At 37.2% G+C, this 16,978-nt stretch overlaps 1 protein-coding gene across 3 annotated transcripts in view; it reads left to right on the top strand.

Moving 5' to 3' along the window:
* RALYL (RALY RNA binding protein like) overlaps nucleotides 1-16,978 on the top strand; it is a 374,061-nt gene that overhangs the window by 288,359 nt on the left and 68,724 nt on the right. For all 3 annotated transcript variants that reach the window (XM_032689798.1, XM_032689791.1, XM_032689807.1), the window contains one exon: nucleotides 6,681-6,756. In XM_032689798.1, the coding sequence (XP_032545689.1) occupies nucleotides 6,681-6,756 (76 nt within the window). The remainder of the gene's footprint in view (nucleotides 1-6,680; nucleotides 6,757-16,978) is intronic.

The raw sequence follows: 16,978 nt of genomic DNA, 5'->3' as shown, positions 1-16,978 counted from the left end.
TTGGCCTCTGACTCTGCAGTCACAGTGCAGTCCATGGGCAGCCCATCAGAGGCCACAAATAAGCACTGTCCCTTCCCCAGGCAGAAGTGATGCCTCTCCACTGGGCACGGACATGGACCACTGCCAGTTGTACAACCAACGGGGCCAGGAAGTTCTGCCCTGTGACTTTGTTGTTACTTGGGGGGGGAGGTGAAGGGATGGCAGCAAACATAAAAACAAAGGTAGAACAATGTTCCACCTCAGCTGTGAAGCACCCTAGCATCCATTCTGCAGCTGTCTACTCTCTGCAAGACACTGAATGGTTTGTGAGGGGCACAGAGACAGGTCAGGATTTCCCCTTTTAGCTGTCGCCTGTCCTCACACTAATCCAATTCCCTGGGGAACAGAAAAAGCTTTCCTGCAAGACAACGCCTGACACTTTTGTTACTGAATGGTGTTAAGAGTGATAGCTTATATAATCCTATAGCCTCATTTCATTTTAGCAGTATTTAATGAAAGAAGAAATGATTGAACAAAGCTATTTCATATACTATTCAACAAGCAGCTCTTTCTGTAGAAGCATTAACAATAGCTGTCATCTTTGTACAAAAAAAGGCTTCCAATTACTTCAATGCTAAGAGAAAATCCAAATGCAGCTGAGAGCCCCACAAGCAAATTATTTTTAATACCATTATGGAAAATGAAAATGTGTGACCCGGACCTTCGTTTAATATTTTACTAGCCTTGAAAGTTAATTTGAGTTTGTGTTCAATTTTCTGGGAAATTTCATCTTTACAGTTGTGTAATTTGGGCACAGAATGGAAAAGAACTAAGAGCTGTCCTTTTCTCTCTGCTTTTTTCACATGCTAGAGATGGGGAAAAGGGAGTAGATGACATGTAATCAATGGAACATATAAAGAATAAAGGAAGTTATGATGTAAAAAATGTCATATGACTTCATTAAAATTCCTTTAGCAGGCAGCAGGGAGATTTATAAGACTAGTAGATGGAAGAGTATAAAAAAAAAGATAGATTAGCTTTAGCTTTGCTGGTGTTCAGTTATGCTATAAATCATATGACTACAGGCTTTCTCTAAATTGCATCTACCTCTTGGTCTTTCTTTTCTCTCCCATATACTTTGTGTTATCTTAAAGAGTAGAAAATGCATCCTGATTTCTCACTATTCATATCTCTCTCTGTAAATAGATTGTAAATCAATTGTGTGAACTCTTTCTCTCTATGTTAATTTAAATTACCATTAAATGTTGGTCGAAAGCATAGCTGGTTTGGAAGCAAACAATGACACCCCTTTTCATTCAAAATTTAAGTCATGCAAGTGTAGAGTTTTTGAAGCAATGTCTCAGGTTCCATAACCATTCACAAGAATTTGTGGAAGAACATCTGATGAAACATGTCGTAGAAAATCCGCTTTTGAACCACAGAGGTACTTAGAGTTTCCTTGGCTCCAGGTCTCAGTTTCCAGTTTTTCTGACATGGAGCCCACACCCAGCAGTCACATCATTAATACCTAATTATAGGGACTCAGATCCATTCTCTTTCACTGGGTGAAATACCAGTCAGCAGTGGTCCCTGAGTCATGTCCATTGTCTACTTATATCTAGAAGTGACTTGGGAGAGTACTTGTAAACTGGGGTAAAAGTCATGTCAGGAAACAGTTTAACAATTTAATATAAGAGGTAACTGATTATTAGTGCCTAGTCTATTTAACTTAATAGATTAGATATAGCCTGGGACACAGCCTCTTGATTTGCAGCAGAAAGCCTCAAAGTCCCAGTTTTCATGAGTTGAACTAGTGCCTGTTGAAGCTTTTTGTTTATGGCATTTGTTTTTGTGAACCAAAACAATTGATTGATTTGGGGTTTGTTATTTTCTTTTAAATAACCCTTTTAAAAAAATCTGAAGGGCAGGTGGCAAGAAATACTGAAATACTTGTAGGATATGAATATTTTTAGGTACCATTGCTTGCACTTACAAAGCCTGTTTAAAGTCATCTGTTGTCTTCAGGACCAGATTCTCAGGTTGCTTTGCCAGGGAATCTGTGAGCAAAGCACCGAGGCTAGCTGATACTGCTTCTCCAAAATTGGGATGGTCATGCATCAGAGTTTCCCTGGTCATTGACTCCCTAGAGGAGGTAGGCAGTCAATGGTAGGAAACAGTGATAGCAGAAAGGCAGATCATGCTGTGTGGAGTTGCTCTTTCAGACCAATTTATGTAGCCATTGAATACAATCACTGCCCTCTATCATGGTATTCATGCTCTTTTTAAAATTGTTTTTATTTTTTGTCATTAACTACTAAGACCTTTTCAGTGTAACTACAAATAAAAATACCATGCTTAAAATTAGATGTATTCTGTTGATGACACACAACTTTGAATGAAATCTAGATCTAATATTTTACCTAAAGTCAGCTATGAGAACAGGAAAATATAGAACTTAAAATGCATTTCTTTTAATAAAGTAACCTAATTGGATTCTGAAAGCTCAGAGAGATCAGCCTACTGCATGACAATGTGCTGTTCTCTGCATAGTCACTTTTCTATTCATAATGTTTCCTAAGTATTTTGAATTTCAGTGATGATTTTATCTCAATGTGGATGTCTAAGTGAACATTTATAGTATACAACAGAGAAAGTAATGTGAAAGTCCCTGAGCTGCTCCATTCCCACATAGAAACATACAGTCATAGAATATCATAGAACGGCTTCCGCTGGAATGGACCTTAAAGATCATCTAGTCAAACCCTCCTGCCATAGGCAGGGACATCTTCCACTAGACCAGGTTGCTCAAAGCCCCCTCCTACCTGGCCTTCCAGGGATGGGACAGCCACAGTTTCTCTGGGCAACCTGTTTCAATGTCTCACCATTCTTGCAGTAAAGAATTCCTTCCCATATCTAATATAAACCTACTCTCAGTTTGAAGCCATTATAACTTGCCCCATCACTTCATGCTCTTGTAAAAAGTCCCTCTCCAGCTTTCTTGTAGACTCCCTACAAGTATTGGAAGGTCACTATAAGGTGTCTCTGAAGACTTCTCTGCTCCAGGCTGAACAACTCCAACTCTCTCATCCTGTCGTCATAGGAGAGGTGCTCCAGCCTTCTGATCATCTTGTTGGCCCTCATCTGGACTTGCTTAAACAGGTCCACATCCTTTTGTTGCAGACCTGAAAGCTGGACACAGTATTCTAGGTGGGGTCTCACAACAGCAGAGCGGAGGGGCAGAATCACCTCCCTCGACCTTCTGACCACAATGCCTTTGATGCAGCCCAGGATAAGGTTGGCTTTCTGGGCTGCAAGAGCGCATTGCCAGGTCATATCAAGCTTCTCATTTACCAACAGCCCCATATCCTGTTCTCAATCCATTCTCTACCCAGCCTGTATTCATGCTTGGGTTTGCCCAGACCCAGGTGCAGGACCTTGCACTTGGCCTGAGGTTTACACATGTCCTCACATGAGGTTCCCTTGCCTATTAAAGTCCCTCTGGATGCTATCATTTCCCTCCAGTGTGTCAACTGCATTGCACAGCTTGGTGTCATTGGCAAACTTGCTGAGTGTGCACTCAATCCCACCATCTGTGTCACCAAAGATGTTAAATAGCACCAGTCCCAACACGGATCCCTGAGGAATGCCACTCATCGGTGGTCCTCACTTAGAAAATCTACCTATTTAATACTACTTTTTGTGTGTGACCATCATCCAGTTCCTTATCCATCAGATGCCCAATCCATCAAATCCATGCCTCTCCAGAAGCAATGTGAATGACTGTGTATCTTGTCAAGTACACTTGTCAAGTGTATCTTGTACATATTCATGTACAAGCACAGTATCTAATTTAACGTCTCCGCATTCCATGGGGTGGAATCATTAGCACAGGTAAATCTCTGTGCTGCAGCCAACAAATTTATTTGGAACACAGTTTATGATCTAGTAGATGTAAATGTCTGCTGTGAAACTAATGATGGATGAAGGAAGGGAACAAGTTATCTCACAAGATTTCCCGTTGGAATAGAAATAATCTATCTCGCAAAATGTTGACAAGCTCACTTCTAATCTTGGTTAGAAAATTGAGGCTGAAGTAGATAGTGCTGAAAAATAATGGGGTGAAAATCTGTTCTAACTTTTCAAAGCATTTCCTACATCCATTCTTACCTCGCTATAAAGTACTTAGGGAATTACAGAGCTATTCAATCACTTTCATACTAACAGAAAAGCCCCATGTGCACAGCTTTTCTATGAACTGTTTCCTGTGTTAAAGAGAATTTTTGGCTATTACTATCTGTATAAAGTAGTTCACTGTTTTCTGCTGGCACATTTAGAAATTTATTGAAGTGTGAGGGAATCTTAACTGATTCTGAACAGCCTTGCCACTGTGTTTTTTAGTGTTACCTTTTTGACATTTTTGATTGAAATAAAGAGAATACAAACCAAACACCCTTTAGCCTTCTATACAATTCACCTTTTTTTTTAAAAGTGGGTCTTCTAAAGCTGCAAATGTAGGTCTATAAGAATAATCATCAAGACAGTATTGATCTGTCCCAGAAGGATATGAAAAACTTTTTAAAGCCTATTAATGTTCATATGCCTTAGAATAGTGACCAGGGTTATAGCTCTGAAACAGTAGCAGATGAGAGACATGAAAAAATTGTGAATATTATAATATTGTGAAGATGATACCACAGTCTAAGGTATTTCCCAAGAACAGATCATAATTCTACTTTCTATCCTAAAATCTGTCCTAGTTGTAGTAGGAGATGGTGAAAGTCAAGGCAGTCAATGACCTTAAATCTGACATATTAAAACAGTGTGAAAAGGTCTAATTATCATAAAGGTCATAGGATAAAAATTTTCTTCCAATTCTGTTATTTTCAGAGCCAATGGAAATGTGACTCCGCTATCAAAATTCCTCAGTGGCTTTCAGAAATGCTTGGTGTTTACTTGGTTGATTCAACATTGTAGAATTTATATTTCTTGAAATAAGGGCATCATAGCTGATTTTTTTAACAAAAATTAAAGATAAAAATAATATGTATTTAATAAAGCACTTGCTTAAAATTAATGGCAGGAAAACATTTCAAGGAGGCATGAAAGCTGTCTCCAATGTTCGTCCAATTTCAGAGAACTGGTTAAAACAAGAAATTAAATATTTTACAAAGAAATTATTATTTATTAGTAATACAGGTCCTACAAAAGAAATTGAAATCAGATTTAATTTCAAGATGTTTTATATATGGAAAATTTTACTAAAATATTTTATATGGTATGGTTCTAGATAAAATTATTTAATTTCCAGTCCTTGTATAATTTTAAATAAGTGTTGGCTGAACTAAAAATATCAAATTTAGATGGAAAACAAGTTTAAAATTCTTTTAAGTTCTTTTAGATGATTGAAGCATGAAATTTCCATTTAAAAAAATCTAAAAGACATACATTTTCAATATTTCTGACTGCTAAGAAAAGTCAGATTGATGTTTTTTATTCACTTTGTGTGAAATAAAAGTATCCAGTCAATAAGTCTCAGGCTTTTACTGCATCTTTTGAGATCAAGAATAATAAATAAAAACATTTGAGCTTTTAGCCTTACTGCACAGAACAGTGTTGCTTCCTCATTCTACACCTCAGCTTTCTACTTTTCTTTTCCCTCCACTACACTCAGTTTTAAGTTAAACGTAGACTTTACCAAGAACATATATTTCCTTGAAAGTCTTGATCACCACATGATTCCATGTTTAATGGGATATGATGTTTTGTCACAGCAATTTTACACTGGAATAACTCCAGTGATTTTGTTGACTGTTACTCTTTTTTTTATATTAGTGAGAAGAGATTTATTTGCAGCATTCCTCAAATGGCATGAAATTTGTTTCCTAATAAAAGTTTTGCTTTATCCATGTGATTTGCTGTAATGTCAACTTTGCAACATTCAATCAGAGTGGAGGAGCATTTAGTATAAGTTTGTGTTTATATAAATAGCTTCCTAAGCTCAAGAAGGTGTTCTCCACAGAAGAGTCTGTGCTTCTTTCTCCATGTGTAACTGTTATAGCAATCATAATGAAGGACATGTATTTCCTGGTATGTCTTTGAATATGCTTCAAATAAAGAGATAAATTTGAGAACATGAGTAATGCCTATATAAGATAAAGCATTTGCAAAAACAGGTCATCTTTTTCTCCAAAAAAAGATGCATTTGGGGCAGGGAGTAGATACGCTCTTGTTTGCTTTTGAAGAGTTACTTTCTAAACGAACAGTGAAGAAGCAGTTAAAAATCAATGTGTGTTTCTCTAGACCGCAAAAGGGAACTCTTGAGAACCATTGCAGTCCTCCAAAACAATTTGACTTGAGATGATAGTTTGTTTCAACATCTAAGTTACCATTCAAATATTCTTCTGTAATAGAAATACACTACTGGCTTCACCTTCTTGAATGGAAACTTGTATGTTTAAAAATGTCATTTCTCTCCATCAGCAGTGACTGATATTTTGCCTAAAATCCTTGTGTATTACAGTAAGAATTTTTAGGAAAGTATTACAGCATCAATTCAGAAGAGGTAAAAACCAGACAGATGTTTTAAGTACCCTGTCCATTTTCACCGCCTATTACTCATTTTCAGTGACTTGAAGATGCCTTTGCAAATTCACTCTAACTTCCAGAAGTTTGACTTACTGATATCAAATGCTTACTTTCAGATATCAACATGGCAGGAGAACCAAAACCATACAGACCAAAACCTGGCAACAAGCGGCCACTTTCAGCACTTTACAGGTAAATGAGATTTCACTTTAACTTACTCCAGGTCAATTTTTATTGAAAAAATTATGGTAGACTGAATTGTATCTTCTATTGCTACTGTGCGATATTTACCAAAATTATAATGAAATGCACAATAAAATTTTAAATCTGTCATTTATTAAATCTACTGACAAAAAGACTGGTGCAGTGATCTGTGAAGCGTTTATTAATGCTCCCACTACTAGTACTACTATGAATAATTTTTTGTTTTGTTTTGTTTTTAATTGAGTGCTATTTCAATTTTAAATCCTTATGCTTTATTAATTGGTTATGGCCTCATTTTTTGTGACTTTTTAATTTGCAGCAATCAGTTGAAATAACTAATAATTTCAGAGCAACAAAACTGTTGACAGATTTTTCTGTCAAGGGTGAAAGCCAAGTTCTGACAAGACAGGACTTCTTCCGTGGTTGTTTGGGAGGGCATTGGTAGTGTCTTTCTCCTATTCCTAAGTGCCTTTTGTCATGGAGTTTGTACAAACTTGAAGAAACATCCACTTTTTTTTTTCAAAATCAATTAAGCTTAGGGAAGCTTTACAAATTGTTAGGGCTACCGTGCCCACATGTATTTCTGCTCCATAAACTTCACTTCTCATAAAAGTACTACAGAATTTATTTGTGATGGAAACAGTTCCAGGCATGGAGAAAAACATACAGCAATTGACAGGATTTTATTATATGGACCTTACAGTTATTATATGGACTTTACTGTTATTATGTGGTTTCATTGTATTCACACTACACAGTGCACAGCCTGGACATGCCCAGGCTTGCCATGAGTTTGCCTGATACCTGCTTCCCCCACTCCTCCCCCTTTTGCCCATGTCCCTATCCTGGTTTGTCCATGTGCTTGTCTGTCTCAGGCTCTGCCCTATGTTCTGGCCCTTTCCCCTCCCGAGCTGATAAAAGACCACTTGCACACCTGAATAAAGGGTTCTACTTACACCCTCCCTCGTGCCCCAGACCCGTGCTGTGCCGTGGTCTCATCCTCCCCTTTCAGACCGCGGCATTTATTCTCCAGATCCACGAGAGGAAATAGGGCTGATTTTTGCTGTAGCTGAAATGCAGATAGACTGGCTCTGAGACCAATATTGAAGTCAGACACAACTGAGCAGGATTTTTCATGCCTGGTCTGGTCTGAAAATTCGAGGGTGGGATTTCAGAATGAGAAAGCCAGGAGCATTTTAGATCTGAGCATCCATGCTACATAGAAGTAATTTGAAGTTTTAAATAGCTGCTCTTAGCTGAAGTGATAGAAATATTGTTTTTTGAGAAAAGAATCCCTGTTTTATCACTACTCTCAACTGCAAGCTGCTAAACTATGTAAGTGTTACTGGTAGCCATGGTCTACTGTGTCCCTCTGCCAGTATTTCAAAAGATTTTGGAAGGCGTTCTGTGATTTCTGACATTTATATGCACTTCCACCTCTGAGCTTCTGAACTATTTCTCATAAATACTCGTTCTACAAACAAGACAGGGATAAGAGAGAGACCTGTGGAAGGTTCTGAGGGAACTTTAAAGAGAAAAAAAGATCTTAGATTTTGTCTTTTCATGGATGTAGTGCAAGCTATTTCTCAAGAAGATTATGAGATGCTTTTTTGAGAACCTAAGATAATCCTTCCACTTTCCCCCTCATCTTCATTCTCCCCCTCTACTCTGACCTTGTAAGACCTCACCTGGAGTCCTGCATAAGTACCTTATTACTCTGCAGTACTAAGAATAAGAAAGTCACGGACCTGTTGAAGCAGGTCCAGAGGAGGACCACAAAGATGATCCCAGGGTTGTAGCACCTCTTCTATGAAGACAGGCTGAGAGGTCTGGGGTTATTCAGACTGGAGAAGAGAAGACTTCAGGGACACCTCATCATGACCTTCTAGTACTTAGAGGGGGCTTATAAAAAAGAGGGAGAACAACTTTATACATGCACACATAGTGATAGGACAAGGGGGAACAGTTTTAAACTAAAAGAGGAGAGGTTTAGTTTAGATGTTAGGAAGAGATGCTATACTCAGAGGGTAGTGAGGCACTAGAAGAGGTTGCACAGAGTAGTTGTGGATGTCCCATCCCTAGAAATGTTCAAGGCCAGGTTGGCTGGGGTCCCGAGCAGTTTGATCCAGTGGATGGCAACCCTGCCCATGGTGGGGTGTTTGCAACTAGATGATCCTAAAGGTACCTTCCAACCCAAACCACTCTATTTTTCTATGATATGGTTCCTTTTAACCCAAGCCTTTCTATGATTCTAGATTCTATGTAAGTAAAGAACTTTTATTATTTCAGTATCCATTAGCACTGCAAGGAGATCACTGGCTTATAAAGTTCTTGACAACACTGAGAACATTTACTTATTTCAAAACACTGTACTGTGTCTGACTGGGGTGGGGTTAACTTTCTTCATAGGATCCCATATGGTTCTGTGTTTTGGATATGCTACTAAAACACACCAATCTTTTGGCTGTTACTGAACAGTGTTTGTACAGCCTCATGATATTCTCTTTTTCCTATTCTACCTTTGCAATTAATAGACTTGAGGTAGACAAGAAGTTGTACAGGAATACATCTGAGGCAGCTGACACAAATTGGCCAAACAGGTATTCTCCCATATAAAATCATGCTCTGAAATAAAAACTGGAGAGGTTTTTCCTTCCAAAGCAGCTGTTGCTTGGAAACTGCCTGAACTGTTTATGGGAGGTGGAAAGTAATTGCCTTTGAAATAACTTGGGGGTTTTTTCCCCTCCTTTCTTCCCTCCCTTATTACACCACAATTATCTCAACCCATGAGATTTTTTCACCTTTGCTCTCTCCTTAATGCCAATAGGGGCAATGGTAGGGGAGTGAGAAAGTGCCTATGTGGATGCTTAGCTGCTGAGCAGGGTCCACCCCCAAGACTAAAAAAGTTAAGAGGGAAATGGATACGTTAGATTTGATTAGCACTAAGAAAGACATTGGTTAAAAATTTAGTTGTTACAAAATAGTCACTGTTAAAAGGAAGGACTGTGAGCAGTAGAAATGGGATAATGGATTTTAGAAAGGACACCGAGTAAGTAGGATATCTTGGAAAGAAATTTGAGGGACAATAGAAGTGCAGAAAAACTTGCATCCACTGTGCTTAAGGTAGAGCAGAAAATTCTCCTGAAGCAGAAGAAGTTGAACAAATGAATAATATGGCAGCATCAAGTTCCTTTGACATCTGAAAAGTGAAGAGGAATTGCACAAAATGTGGAATCAAAACCCCATGACTGGAAGTAAGTAGAAAAGAAGAGCAGAGTCATCTAACAAGATGTCAGAAAGGCTAAAGCACATAACAGTATAAAAGGTAGCAAAAAGATTGTCATTAGACTAACTTCCTCTGATTTTTGATACTGCTGTTAGTTAGCAGGAAAGGAGATTAGACAGAAGATGATACAGAAAAGGCTTGTTTTACTTCAGTAAAAGTGGCTAGTCAACCAGCTATTTAAGAAAATCAATTTTAACCAGAGGGTGTGCAATAAAAGAATTGGCTAACCAGTGTTTGACTAAATGAATTTATTGGAAATGCTATGATGAGATTCACTGTAGTGTGTTCAAAGGACTAACTGAATCTGCATGTGGACTATTAGTGACTGTTTTCAGAAGCTTATAGAGGTTATGTAAGGCAAAGAAACAGTGGGTATGGGCAGGTATTATACCTATCTTTAAGAAGAAGACAATCCAGAAAATTATCAGGTCAGCCCAGCCTTGATTCCAAGAAATGTGCTAGAACACGTTATTAGCAATCAATTTATCAACATCTAGAAGATAATAAATTGGTAAGAAAATCAGGAGCAAATTATGTTGAAGTAATATAATTTCCTTCTTTGACAAGATAGTAAATTTAGTGTATAAAGAGAAAACTGTAGATTTGCTATATGGTCAATTAAACAAGTTTTGACACTTACCATGTGGGCAGTTTTCATAAGCCTGCTCAGGAAATTTGCCTAGAAAAACTGTGTTAAGGTAGATATCCAATGGAAAAACAGTGACTCTGTACACATAATATTAAGGATAACACCTATTGTTTGTTCAGTCTCCTTTGTTACAGATATTTAAATGATACTTGAGACACATTTAAGAACAGTTTTAAGGTAAGCAAGCAGGACTACTGCACAGGTTCACTTAATTTTATTTATTTTGAGGTGCCTGAGACTTCAAAAGTGTTCAAAGGGCTCTGCACCACTGAAAAGAAGTCTATATCACATTTACAGCTGGATATACACATTAGTCATTAATACAGAGCAACTGTTGTCTATGATGTGTTATATCCACATAATTTGCTTGTGTGTCCAAGTCATTAGATCCATTTTTGCCAATAATGTTATGAAGATATTTGGTGTTATCTCAGTTCAGGATCTACATTCCTTTTTTTTAACCTTTATAGTTTTATGTTCTGTGTAATTTTTTGATTAGTTCTTAAAAATATTTTGAGAACAGAAAGATTTAAACTTTGCTTCAGAAAGCTGCTAAACACATTAATTTTAAGTGTACTCACCAAACAGTTAAAGATGTGATTAGGGTAGTGTTCAGGAATCAGTTAAAATCTCACACAGCTGTGAGCTCCAGCAGCATTCCTCCTACTTTGCGTTGCTGTTCAGTATGTGAGAGGGGAACCTAATCCCAAAAGGTTCAAAATCATTCTGAATTTTCTTTTTTAGCACAGCAATTCTGCAGAAAATCAAATGCCTGAAAAATCTGCATCTTAAAATTGTTTTGCATTTTGTTATACGGGTCTAGCCTCCAGCAGAAGTTAATTTTACTGGCTAATCTTCATATCTTTGAAACACAAGGTGAAGATTAGAGGTGCTGACACAAATGTGTTAAAGCACTCTTTGGGAGCAATATTGTGGTAAAATAAAAGATCACAGTTTGTCTTTTTAATTTAGTGGTGTTTTGATCAGTGTTTCGTTAAAGCCACTCTGTGTCAGCATATGAAAACCCATTTACTGGTTGATTTTTTTTTCCTCTGTGTTTATGCTCCAACATACCAAAGTAGAATCAAGTGCAAATACTCTGATGGAATGGTATTCTGTTTCTCTACTTCATAAAAGAATGTTTTAACTATTTATTGCTCATTTCAGTCTACCATCATGTTATATGAGGTGTTAAACACATGCCTGAAAGCTTTTGCTCTGTTTTGGAGGCCTTTGCTATGGTTGGTAAAACAGGATAAGGCTCTTATCCTAATTCTGAAGGTTGCTAATGGCTGCATTCTCAGTTGCTCCAAGCCCCAGGACAGGTGGAGCAGAGCCCCCATGCACACACTGCCTGTGGCTTGCCTTCCCTCAGGACATGTGGCATGTCCTTTCTGTATGGCTGTCCGTATGGGGGAGTTGGCTAAAAGTCTTCTCTGGCACCCCTCTAGCAGTAACAAGGCTGAGAGGATTTGAGAAGGATGATGGGGGCATCTATCTTTGAGTCTTTGGAAATAACAAAAGCACTGTGCTACAGGGTAGCAGAATGGTGTGATTTTTAGTGGCATGAAAATGAGCACAGCTTCTGCAGACCCTGCTGCATGAAGTGGTGCTGAAGACTGCATGGGGAAGCAGAAATAGTGTAGTGGTACTGGTACAACTGGGAGCAAACTGTCCCAGATCACGTATATGTCTGCTTTCTGGGAAAACTAGTTAGTTTACCAAAGAAAAACCCACAGGAGTGAACTGATATTTGTATAACATAGGAAAGTAAGGGACGAGGATTTGAAAGAAAACTGAAAAGGCAAGTTACTGGGCACTGCCAGGGTATCTAGTCACTGTCTTTCCTCTATAGAGTTTAATGTTGTAGTTAACCTATAAATATTTCCAAGACTGATTTTGCTAAGACTAACCCTCCCCACGTGGATTATTTTCACCCCTGCCAAACTCCAAGTTTCCTTAGGCCACAGTAAGCAGAACTGGTCATAACCCAGTGCCACATCTTGAAGGCTCAACGAGGAGTTACTTAAGCCCCACCCCTCCCAGTATTCCTTCTGCTGGCTCGGCAAAGAGCTTTCTAGCCTGGGATCCATGCTGCTGAGGCACATCCTGGAGAGACAATTAGCAGGATGGATTTAGCGAATAGATTAACAAAGCCAGGAAAAACTGAGTGAAAACACCTCTCACCATGTTGCCTTGGCTGGCTGGAAAACACCTGGTGGTGGTTGAGTTCCCACAGCACTGCCCAGCTATAGCATATGGTGACCCTGTGAAAACTTCCCATGAGGACAAGTTTTTTCCAAGCTGGTCTCTGAAATTTCAGGCAAACAGTTCAACACTCCTTGAGTGGTATTAGATAGCACAGTCATTTCCCATTACCAATAACTTCTCCATGTAATTCAATTGAAATGTGTATTAGTACACTCCATTTAACATGCTACTAATTAGCTATATTAAGCAGCTTTTACTTTACAATTTCATGTTTCATGGTCTCTGGAAGACATTATTTTATTTAATTGTCTAATATTAGTATTCTGGAAAGAGATGTTCTTTTATTTACATGGCATGATTATTTTTTTATATCAATAGTTTATTTTTCTTTGGCACAAATATTTTATCAGTTTCCTCAGTGCATTTTATTTTTATAATCTCCATCACAAAACTGATTGAATTATGTTGCACATCTTGCATTTCCTTTGGTTTTGTGGTTTTATCTTACCACAGAGGCTGAAAGAATTGTTTACAGTCCTTCACTCCTTGATCTCTGCTTCTTACCTTTATTGCAAGATATTGTTTATAGAGTTTGGTATGGTTTGGTTTGCCTCTCAGTCTGCAGAGCCGTCCTTTATTTTGAGTTGTTTTTCTGAGCACTCCTGGGCATCCTTCATTTCAGAAGAAAGGATGAAAAGGACAGTGATGGTCAACTTGATTGTGTCTTCTGTTGTAGGAGTCTTCTTGAGATCAGTCTTCCCATTGAAAGCATTAACATAATCTCAACAAGTTCTATGCCAAACAAGCATTACTATTCTATTTGAATACTCCAGTATTTTGCATAATTGCTGTGGTAGTGTGCCATTGACAGTGTTTTATGAATATGTTTAAACCTACTGGCATATAACAAAAATAACTGCAGGCATAAGGATCTTTCTTGGTTGAATATTGTCCTAGATTTCCAACAACATTTTTCTTTATTCTTTCATTTTCTAATGAATTTGTGTGTCCGTTACTATCACCAACCTACAAAAGCCTAAAGACACAGTCCAGAAAAGAGAAAATAAATCTGATCAAGTATTTTCTGATGCTTTACTTTTGCATTAAATTGTGATTATGACTCCTACTTTATTCTACATACTGAATGAAAAAAATTATTTATGCCTATGGAACATAATCTTTCAATTGCTATATCATACTGAGATCACACATAGTGTGATATTTCTTTTTAATCAAAGTGCTTCCTTTTTTTACAGAAATGTATCTTCTTGATGTTTTTGATTACATTTTTTCAGGAAAAAAAGCTATTTCATTTCAGTGCAATGAAATGAATCTGAGTGTTGCTCTGCACCTCTTCCCCTGACAAAAGATTTAGCTTCCATAAAAAAAAACCCACATTCCTAGGCATGTTTAAATGGAGATAATTTTAACTCTGGTAGGATATCATTTACATTAATTTCATCAAAAAATGTTCCTAGTTACCAAATTTGAAGCAGTCATTGCTGTACATAATAATAATAATTTAGTCTGAAATTCTCACTTAAACGTCACAAAAAACAGTGAAAATTTTCCTGTGTTGAGAACTTAAGTAGCATTCTCAATTATATTAAAAATCTTAAAAGGTACAAATACAAAGCTAGAGCAGATCCAGTGATACAGTTTGCTCTGAATCACTTTATTTTTTGTTTGCTTACTAATTTTCTTTCAAGGAAAAAGCCTCATGTCAAATAACTAATATCTCAGGAATAAGAAAAAATATCTCGTGAAGGAAGGCAGCACATGCAGGTCTGCATTTCTGAATTATGTTGATGTAATTGCAATCAATTTGGTCACATAGATGTTTAAAAAATCCATGTACTTAGAGGGGCTGGCAGAACCTCTCACATGATCCAGAGTATGAATGTGCAACATTTTTTTTTTTAAATCTTGCCCTTCATTATTTTAAAAATACTGCTAATTCCCTTTTAGAGGGTATCTCTAGTAACTAGGGCAGTTTTTCCTTGTCAGATTGTCACTATATGCTAAACCTTACATTTTTCTTATGTTTGTTTGTTTTTATTCACCTTCACGAGAGTTTTTAAACTATGGTCTTGACTTGGACCCATGCCTTTGTTACAAACTCCCCACAAGTTACTCCTTAGACTTACGTAGCCTTTACTCAGGGCTTTTTTTTTAGTTTGTTAAGAGGAAGCCAGTGATACCAGCTTACACACATCTGCACAAGAGCTGCATCCCTTTTCCTAACTCAGTACTTTTCCTTGCTCAGTACTTTTCCTCTTGCAGAAGGTGATGTATAATATCATATGACTGACGTTTTCTTCCACAAAATCCAAGACTCCATAATCACACTCAAGATCAGAGATTAGCAAATTTGCAGAATAGTCTGTTCTCTTATTATTGCTTCTTTTTTTTTCCCGGTATTTAATTTTCTTTCTTACTGGTTTCATCTGCTGTGAAACCTGAGGCAATATGCTATAGCTGAAGTAGCTGGCTGTAAATCTATCTTATTTTTTCATGGTTTTTAATCACTGTTTGTACCACAGGGGAACAGAAAACATATTCACAACCTTCTGATCACATTGAAATTACTATGATTCCTTTCCTATACAAGAATTTATACTACTAATACAAATGAAAAAAAACTTTGGTATATAAATCAAAAAGTAAATTCCTAACAGATACAGAGAATTGATGGGTTTCCCTGCAGGCAAACAGAAATTGTACTTTTAGTCATGCATTCACTTTAAATCTTGACAGCCTAAGCCCTGTTCCTATCGCTTATTACACGTGAAATTTCTACCCTTTATTACTGTATGGTTTCTTGAATTTTATTTAAGAAACAGAATTGGGATGCAGGATGTTGTCATTTGTATGAAGGTGATGTCTTCTGTAGATATTCTGCTGTATTTCAGTTGGGCTAAAAAGAGAAAGGATAGTACCTTCAACATATTAACAGCCTTCAGAAACAGACATCATGGTATATTTTCTACATTTGAGTTTTAGTGAAACAGGTATCATGGAAATAGTATCCAGATTTGCAGGCACTGCTCTTTGGAAACTGTCTTATTAAGTCTTAAAAATAAGGACACAGGGTTTATGACACAGGATAGAGAAAAGCCTGTCCTGACATCACAAATGAACAGTGGAATTCTTCATTTTTGGGAATTTAGTAAATCCTTAATGGTTGCAGTAATTAGAGATGCAGGAGAAAGCTGTGCTTCAGAGAATCACTTAGTGTATTTGCAATTAGGCATTGCTTCTCACATAATGTAACACCTCCAATTATATAGAAGGCAGTAATTCAGTACTGCAAGGGCACTGTTTAGGTGGCTTACAAAGAGCAATAGAAATATGATGCTGGGTTATAGATTTAGTAGTCTGTGAATAAATAAGTAAGGCTGGATAAATGAAAGACTGTAACTTGTTATATATTTTAAACTCTCATGAATAATATCAGAAGAAGTAATTTAAAGTATAATTAATTTAAAAGAAAATGAATTATTAAGTAATATTACAAATAGCATAGAAGGCTGTGTGCAACACAGAGGGATAATAGCAATATATTAATATGCAGTGAATTATTAACAATTAAGTTACTCTGCAAGTTTATTTCTTGGTGAATCCTGTTAGTCTTGGAGCATACTATCTGAAAATATGTTATCCAGCCTGCCAGGACTGGATAACTTAGATAGTGCTGTTGATGCGTAATGTCGACTGTAATTTTATTTTTCAAAGAATAGGTTACAAATGGCATGCCTTTTTGGTAGATTATGTTGTTGGTATTCCAAAACCTTCTTGCAAAAGCATTGGCTATTTTACTGAAAAGTAACAAATCACATAAACATATGTAATTTATTATGAGTCCTAAGACATGAGAAATTTCTAATATCTACTGGCATAAAAATGTGTGTGGCATTTTTCAGTCTTGCATGAATGAGATTATTCTAGGAAACAGCATGACAAACATGAATCTTACATTGTCAGAGAAATGCCCCTCCTGTAACTGCTTTTAAGTGTAGTGTCATTGAGGGAAAGAGGATATTAAGCCTCTACCCTTGGGATCC

The sequence above is a fragment of the Chiroxiphia lanceolata genome, chromosome 1 (assembly GCF_009829145.1).
Source record: "Chiroxiphia lanceolata isolate bChiLan1 chromosome 1, bChiLan1.pri, whole genome shotgun sequence".
In the NCBI taxonomy this organism is placed as follows: domain Eukaryota; kingdom Metazoa; phylum Chordata; class Aves; order Passeriformes; family Pipridae; genus Chiroxiphia; species Chiroxiphia lanceolata.
Note: the sequence above shows the minus strand (reverse complement) of the source record. Positions and strands in the feature narration are given on the sequence as shown.